Here is a 9,056-nt window from a genome sequence, read left to right as displayed (position 1 = left end):
TTTTCTTTCTTAAGAAGATAGGGCCTTAAGTAGCCTATTATTGGTTGATTTTGTTGATTATATTAGGGTAAGTGGAAATGGGATCTTTTGTCAGTTTTGTTGAGCCCACTATGCAGGATATGGTACACCTCGAGAGCGTTGATCTTAATAATGGGGTCTTTTTAGGTTTGCATATGGCTTTACCATTATTGAGCCATAAGAAGTCTAAAAGGAACTATCCTTCAACAATTTTTTAATATTAGACCCACTCCACTACTCTCTATAATTAGTCAATTTGAGTCATGGTGTAGATGCTTAAGTACTAATTTTCAAAGGCTAAGAAGAGTAGCAACTAAGGTTTTGAATTTCCAAAGAATACATTGAGAAAACACACAAATTTTGGTAACATGGCCGACAATAACAAAGAGAGTATAATGAACATTGATAAGTTTGATTTTGTAGATGAAGGTGCTAATGATGATGCCCCCATGTTTGTCAACTATCTTGTTACTAGGTTGCAACAAGCTATGGGCAACCCTGTTTTGCAAGCCAAAGTTACTCATCAATAACTTTGTGCTTATGGGATTTCCCTTGCTCTCCAAGAGGAGAGAGTGCTTAGGAGGCCTATTGACGAGACCCCCAAAAGAAGACTTTCTCCCATACGAGAGGAGGAATCCAAAGAACAAGAAAGTAATGAATCCCTAAGTTCCTCTAAAGATGTGGCTCGACGACGATGGTGGTCTAGACGGTTGCCAACTCCTCCCAAGAGCAAATGGTCAACCCGTAGTCCTTCTCCTCGTCACTCCAAAAGGGAAGAGAGGAAACAAAAGAAGAAAAGGGCAAGAAAGAGGTCACCCTCTTCTCCTTCTTCTTCTCCTTCCTCCTCTTCCAACGAAAGATATGGCTGTTCTCCTAGAGAATACAAGAGGGAAGGACATCGCAAATCTTACCCTGCATGGTGAAGGTCACAAAATCTCAAGAAGGTCAAAGAGGGAGGAAAGAATATCTCTTTTCTCACCTATGATGGCACCTTTGGTGCCACCAAACAAAGTATTGGTCTTCATCCAACAATTTGATGCAGCCTTTGGAGACGAGGGCTTCACGGAGTCCTCCAAGTTATGCCATGTAGCTATGCGCTCCTAGAAATTGGCTCGTCAATGGTGGGCTAGACTTTGTAGCAACGGCAAATCCCCAAAGATATGGAAAACTCTACAAGTTTCCATCATGAAGCAATTCTTTACACGTGATGACAAGGACAGAGTGCTTACCGAATGGCGTACTTGAAGCTTATATCTCATGAGTCTATCCACAAATATGTAAACAAGTTTTGGGATTTACATCTATAGGCTACTGTCTTTCAAAAGATAGACTTCAACGAGAAAAAGCAACAATCTTGTGCGGGATTACCTGAAGAGATGGCCGAGTATGTCAACTCCCAATGGCCTGGTTCTATCATCGAAGTAATCCACTATACCATGGTTGCTTTACGCATCAATTTCCAACAAAGGGCTAGATGGAATGTCAAGCCCATGGAAAACAAAGACAAGAGTGATGCAAAGGGAAAAACCAATGCTTAAAATTCTTCCCAAGGATATTCCAGCAGCAACAACAACAACAATCGGTCTAAGGAGAAGGGAGTTTACAAAAGTAAAAACAAACTCTCTTTTGAAGAGCTTGAAGCTTTTTGCAAGGACCCTAAATGTTTTAAGTGTGGGGAGCAAGAACATGGCTATCGTTCTTGCCCCAAGAGAAATGCCCGCAACGAGACTCCTAGAGCTTCCACTATCAAAGCTCCAAAGAGGATGCTCATTACAAAGGACCACCTCTCTCCTATGCTTGGAGAAAGGTAAGGGAGCATGATGTCACTAAACCATATCACTATCAAAAATAGATTTCTCGTGCCTTAGGTAGAAGATCTCTTTGATAAACTACAAGGTGTTAGGTTAAGGTGGATAGATTAGTGTGCTATCCATGCTAATAGTATGCTTTGAAGAGGTTAGTGTAGAGCTAGAGAGAGACTATTACACAATAAAATAGGATATAATTGCAAATGATAAAACTTACATTTATTTAGCAGAATGTGTCTCTATATACGCTTATACAAAAGATGCATCCTTTTGATACATAAACACAAGATGTGGCTGGTTATGCACAAACATAAGTGACTTTTATTTACACATGTGTAATAAGAGGTATTTCACATGAGTTATTGACACATGACACATTTCTAGGTGGAAGATATTGTTCACACAAGAGATGCAACAAACCCTTGCATCCCAACAATCCTCCCCTATATGAGTTTTGGTTGCATATCACTCACACAATCCTCCCCTCAAAACACATTAAGGTGAAGCACACAATTCACAACACTCCCCTTGAGCACAAAGTTGCCTCCCCTGGACACAAAGGGTCTAAACATACAAAACATCAAGGTGTAGACACACGCAAGCCTTCCCTCTACACCCTACACAAGCCTTCCCTGGCACAAATGTATCTATTTGTGAGCTCAACATTGAATAGTAATGTCTTATGACACTTACAGATAGTTCTCTATCGTCAAAAAGCTAGACTATGCAAAAATTGGCATACTCCGTTCAAAAATGATACAGAGGTATGATCTAAATTTTTAAAATTTGAGAGGTATTTTGGGAATTTCCACAATTTTCTGGGTAATTTTCCAAAGTTCTTTACCTTATCCTCCTTGACTATCCTGATTACAATTACGAGTCAAATCTGCAAACCTCTAGTAATGGCCGTCACTAACACACTTTCCATCCTTTAAAATTTGAATATTAGATGGGAATTTGATTCGAATGTCATGTTTTTCCGTTTTTGACATAGAAGATGCAAAAGAGAGGGAGTCATTACACATATTGTCTCCTACTCTCACCACTTTAATCTCGTCGGATTCATCTGGCATGCCAGCAGCTGCATATAAATTGCTCATGCCGACATATGCTGCAGAAAATCTTGCATCGAGCTGCACGATGCGACCAAAGATCCACCTACCAAGCTCCACATTTGCACAATTTTGGCAAGCACCTAGCAAGGTTAGCCACAGCAGAAGACAGTCTGCATGGGGGGCCCTCTCAATCACATTCAATGCGCTGCTAAAGAGCCCTGCACGACTGAAAATGTCAACCAAGCAAGCCGAGTGTTCTGTAGATGGCACGATGGAGAAGACGGAGCTCATGGTATCAAAATACATTAGACCCTCTTCAACCAGACCTGCATGACTGCATGTTGTTAGCAAGATGATGAATATAATAGCGTCTGGCTTTCTCTCTTCTCTTATCATTTCGTTGAAAGAGGAAAAAACCGCGGCAACTTTGCCAACTTGAGCATATCCCCCCATTAGGGCGGTCCATGTGGCTACACTTCGAGCTGGAAGATTGTTGAACACCTCTTGTGCTTTTTGGAGCTTACCACACTTCGCATACATATCCACCAAAGCAGTGCCCAACAAATTGTCTTTCTCCATCAGACCACATTTGTCAACCTGCCTGTGCAACTCTTCTCCCTTAATGACTGCCCCTATGCTGCCACAAGCCTGGAAAAGACAAATATAGGTTACTGAATCAGGGGAGATACCTGCAGCATGCATATGCGTACAGCAAGTCAGGGCTTTATCCCAAAGCCCCTGCTGGACATAACCACTGATAAGTGCATTCCACGTGACTACGCTCCGAAATGGAAGCTTGACAAACACCTCTTCTGCTTTTGGAACCAAACCACATTTGGCATACATGTCCACCACAGCACTGCCAATCCCGTTATCTTCATCCAGTAACCCTTGCTTGGCAACCTCTGTATGTATTTCTGCGCCTTTCTCTGCTGCTCTTATGCTGCCACACACACTCAATATACAACTGTATGTTGCTGCATTTGGAGAGACACCCCCATCTCTCATCCGTTTAAAGCAATTGAGAGCTTCATTGCTGAGCCCATGTTGAGCGTATCCTGCAATCAGCACATTCCATGTGATGGTAGTACGAACTAGAAGTCCATCAAATACACCCTGTGCTTTTTTAAGGGCACCACATTTGGCATACATGTCCACTAATGCGGTTGCAAGAACATCACTGTTTATCAACAAACCCTGCATTTCAACCTCGGCATGTATCTCTTTGCCTTTTTCCAATGCTCTCAAGCTACCACAAGCTTTTAAGATGCATATGAAAGTGACCAAATCTGGAAAGTTTCCTTCTGATCGCATCTGGCTCAAGCAGCACAAAGCTTCATCAACAGGACCATGCTCAGCATATCCGGCAATGAGGGCATTCCAAGTCACCACAGTACGAGTGGGCAGCGTGTCAAACACTTCTTGTGCCTTTCCAAGGGCACCACACTTTGCATACATGTCCACCAATGCAGTTTGAAGCATCGAATCGTTTTCCAGCAGCCCCTGTTTGCAGACTTCGGCATGTATCTCTTCACCTTTCTGAATTGCTCCTATGCTGCCACAAGCTTTCAAAATGCAGATAAAAGTGACAGAATTGGGAAAAAGGCCCTCAGCCTGCAGTTTTGCAAAGCAGTTTAGAGCTCTCTCTCCAAAACCCTGCTCTACATATCCAGAAATGAGCGCATTCCATGTGATTACATCACGAACTGCAAGCTTGTCAACAACTCCTTGAGCCTTTTCAAGTGCACCACACTTTGCGTACATGTCCACTACTGCATTGCCTACCACAACATCCCTTTCAAGTAACCCATTCCTGCTGACTTCTGCATGTATCTCTTCACCCTTCGAGGTCAATTTAATGCTACCACAAGCTTTTAAACTGCAAACAAAGGTGATAGCATCCGGAATAAATCCCTCATCTCGCATCTGTTCAAAGCATCTCAAAGCTTCATGACCGTGCCCGTGTTGGGCATAGCCACAAATAAGTGAATTCCATGTGACTACATTCCATGTCAGAAGCTTGTCAAAAACTCGTTGAGCTTTTGCAAGCGCACCACATTTGGCATACATGTCCACCAAAGCAGTGCTAAGCATGGTATTTCCCCTTAGTAATCCTTGCTTCTTCAGCTCAGTATGTATCTCTTCGCCTTTCTTAGTTGCTCCTACACTACCGCAAGCCTTCAAAATGCAAATAAAAGTTACTGCATCTGGGGATAGGCCATCAGCTTGCATCTGCTCAAAGCAGCTCAAAGCTTTGTCCACAAGTCCATGCTGAACATAGCCAGCAATTAATGCATTCCACATAACCACGTCCTGTGATGAATACTTGTCAAACACATTTTGTGCTCTGTCAAGTGCCCCACACTTGGCATACATGTCTATTAATGCAGTTGCCAGTGCATTATCTCTTTCCAATAATCGCTCTCTGTCAGCTTTAGCATGTATCTCTTCACCCTTTGCCAAATCTCTTGAGTTGCTGCAAGCTTTCAAGATGCAAGTGTAAGTTGCTGAGTTTGGGGAAAGGCCTTCATTTTGCATGTGTTCTAGCCAACGCATAGCCTCATCAACGAGCCCATTCTGTGCATATCCAGCAATCAACGCATTCCATGATAAGACACTTCGTACTTGAAGCTTGTCAAAAATCCCTTGTGCTTTTACACAAGCACCACATTTGGCATACATATCCACCACTGCAGTGCCAATCATATCGTCTTTATCTAGCAACCCCTGCCTGCTAATCTCTGCAACTATCTCATCACCCTTCTCACTTGCTTCTATGCTGCCACAAGCTCTCAATAAAGAGATAAGAGTGGTTGTGTTCGGAAGAATTCCCTCATCCCGCATCCTTCCAAAGCAAGTTAGCGCCTTTTCTACATGTCCTTGTTGAGCATATCCAGCAATAAGTACATTCCATGATACCACGTTGCGTCTTGGAAGGTCGTCAAATGCTTTCAGTGCTTTTGCAAGTGCACCACATTTGGCATACATGTCCACCAATGCTGTGCCCAACATAATGTCCTTCTCCAACAATCTCTGCTTATCCACCTCTGCATGTATTTCCTCGCCTTTCTGTAGTGCTGGTATGCTACCACAAGCCTTAAAAATGCAAATAAATGTGACTGCGTTTGGAGAGAGGCCCTCTTCTTGCATCCTTTGGAAGCAACTCAAAGCTTCCCTACCAAAGCCATGCTGGGCATATCCAGCAATAAGTGCATTCCAAGTGACCACATTGTGTGCTGGAAGCTGATCGAAGGTCCCTTGTGCTTCTTCAAAGGCACCACACTTGAAATACATACTGAGTAGAGCATTGCCAAGCGGAACATCATCCTGAAGCAATCCTTTTTTGAGGATTTCAGCATGTATTTTACTGCCGGTAAGAAGGTTCCCATGTTTCCCACAACTTTTTATTGAATCAATCAAAGCAACACGTTCTGTCACATCATGGTGCAGCTTGGGGGCTGCCTCAGTGTGTCTAGAGCCTGCTGAGATGGTAGGGAAGTCGGCTTCTCCATGTTTCATGGCGTCGATCCTAAGATTTTTCTTGAGAGTTGGTGAGTTTTGCCCACCATCCGCCCATGTGTGTGTGCGTCCCGCCTGCGTGATGCAAGACAACGCCACTTCCGAAATCATTTCGCCCTGCGCCCAACAAAACACTTACCGTGAGCGGGACTGGGATTCGAACTAAAGTCCGGCCACCCCAAGAACTCCTGTACCTGTTGAATAGCCCACTGCATAGCTATATCCTCATTATCGATCTCACCTCGAAGAACATTGGGGACCGCGAAATTTCTGGCCAATCGAGCTAGTCTTGCTTGGTGGGCCTTCCCTAACGTGTTCTGATAGATTTTGGAGTGGAGTTGGTTGTAATTGCTATCACCTCGGTTTTTGTTGTGGAACACGAGCGGATGAGTAGAACCAATTGATAGACAACAACAATAGCTGAACCAATTGATAGACAACAACAATAGCTCAACTTGGGACTTGATGAGCATTGGGAAGAAGCGTAAAGGGGTAATTGAATCGAGCATAGGGTTGCAACTTAATCATTCTGCTTAAACCCTACTCCTTACCCTACTTTGGTAGTTGTTTCCAAATTGCCATTTAGTCTGGTAATATCGGCCATTTAGTTTCTAGACCATAGACCCATCTTTGAGACACCCATCTTACTCTAAATCAAGCGTAGTCAAATTTTTCTTATTTCTCGTAGAACCTGAGAGAGAGAGAGAGAGAGAGAGAGAGTTATGTCTTGTCACAATCGGAGGGAGAATGGAGTCTTAGTTGTCGATCACAGAACCTGGTGCAAAACATATCCGAGGAGGAAAACACTGGGATAAAGGGTTGTCCTCGTGCTACAGGAACGGTTACGCAGAGGAGAACATTGGGCTGCAACGTATAAGATGCATTGCCAAACCAAACAAGGACATACATAGATTCGCATCAACCACTTAGGAATAAAGTAAACATGTACAGAGTACGGTATTGAGTATTGAAATGCATAAGTTGGCTTGCCAAACTCTGAGAAAAGAAGTGTGTGTCTATTCGATATATAAATACGATGATTGATGTAGCTAAACTAAACTTACAGAAAGCATCAACACAATATAAAAATTAAACTTCACTACCGAACTGTAATTGTGTATGGGTGTCGTCCAATTATGCAAGATGAAGGACAGTGTTTGAGTCAAGCTACATAAAAGCAGTGCGAATATTTAACCATTTCGTCTTGCAATGAAGCGTCATAGTGTGAAAATGCTAAGTATACATTGCACGTCATGCAGAAGTGCCATTCAAAAGTATAGCGGAGAGTTGGCACTGTGGTCTCTTCAAAAATTATAAGAACGGAAGTTGTGCCCTGCCCTGTAGGATTTATGTGTTGGGCCAAGCAAACGCATAGGCATATGGAATTGGATGCAGATAATGGACCTTCCAGTGTTGTGCTCTTGTGAATATATATGCTTTCTGTGACACACAAAATAGGAGTTAACAAAAATACAAAAGATGTAGAAGATAGATTTAACTTAAAGAGAAGCAGACATAACTTAATGTTCTATGCCACAGACGATGTATAGTTTATTATAGTGATGAGTTCTCAGTTCATAAGCTCCGATGCAATCACTACACCAGAATGGCTTAATGAGTAGGTTGTGAATACTGAGGTGGGGAGCTGATGCAAAAGTCTAGCAGGATTCGGTTAAGCTGTCGGAGTACATGTGCAGGAGCGTCACCTTCGCATCAGTTGGAAACAGTTCAAAGCTTCTTGGTCCCGCCCCTTGTTTGGCATATCCCACATTCAATGCATTCTAAGACTTAACATTCTTGACATGCAGCTCCTCAAGAACTCTTTGTGCTTTGTAAAGTACACCACATCTTCCTAGTGCTGCCCCTATTCCGCATATCCTACAATATGTCCGTTCTAAGAGTCACCATACCCTAAAAGAAGCTCCTCAAGCACTTTTTGTGCTTTTTGAAGTACGCTATATTTGGCATATATGTCAACCAAGGCAATGCCAAGCACAATTTCTTTTTTCAGCAGTCCTTGACTACAATATCGTCATGAATTTTGTTGCCCATATCAACATCTTACGTAGTGTCACATGCCTTCCAAAAAGAAGCATACATGATTACATCTGGAGAGAGCACACAACTCCTGTCTAACAATATCATCGTTGCTCATATCGGAGTCCTACATAGTGCCACATGCTTTCAAGATGAAAACATAGGTGATTACATCAGGAGAAGTGCCCTCGCTTTGCATCCTAAAAAAAACCGGCTAGAGCTTCATGGCCATGTCCCTGCTGGACATATCCCACAATCAATGCATTTCAAGAGACAACATTTCAAACAGACATGTCGACCAAGGTAGTGCCACATGCCTTCAAGAGGAAAGCATAGGTGATTGCATCTGGAGAGATGCACTCGCTTCGCATCGGCTGAAAACACCCCAGGCTTCCTAGCCCTGCCACATTTAGCATACATGTCGATGAAGGGAGTGCCAAGCACAATAGTTTCTCAACAGCCCCTGACTAACACCATCATCGTGAGTTCTATTGCCTATCTCAACATCTTCCAAATTGACACATGCCTTCAAGTTCTAGCATTTGCAGAGATGTGCTCGCTTCACATCAACTGAAACAGTCCACAGCTTCTTGTACAAAATGTTGACCAAGGTAATGCC

General features: G+C 42.9%; 1 protein-coding gene across 1 annotated transcript; it reads right to left on the bottom strand.

Moving 5' to 3' along the window:
• Positions 1-2,713: 2,713 nt before the first annotated feature.
• LOC147441606 (pentatricopeptide repeat-containing protein At2g39620-like) lies at positions 2,714-6,599 on the bottom strand. The gene has a single exon (XM_086483178.1). The coding sequence runs from the start codon at positions 6,509-6,511 to the stop codon at positions 2,723-2,725; it is 3,789 nt and encodes a 1,262-aa protein (XP_086339304.1). The 5' UTR covers positions 6,512-6,599; the 3' UTR covers positions 2,714-2,722.
• Positions 6,600-9,056: the final 2,457 nt, after the last annotated feature.

The sequence above is a fragment of the Adiantum capillus-veneris genome, chromosome 15 (genome assembly GCF_014529385.1).
Source record: "Adiantum capillus-veneris isolate H3 chromosome 15, ASM1452938v2, whole genome shotgun sequence".
Classification (NCBI taxonomy): Eukaryota; Viridiplantae; Streptophyta; class Polypodiopsida; order Polypodiales; family Pteridaceae; genus Adiantum; species Adiantum capillus-veneris.
This window is presented reverse-complemented; position numbering and strand designations above follow the sequence as displayed.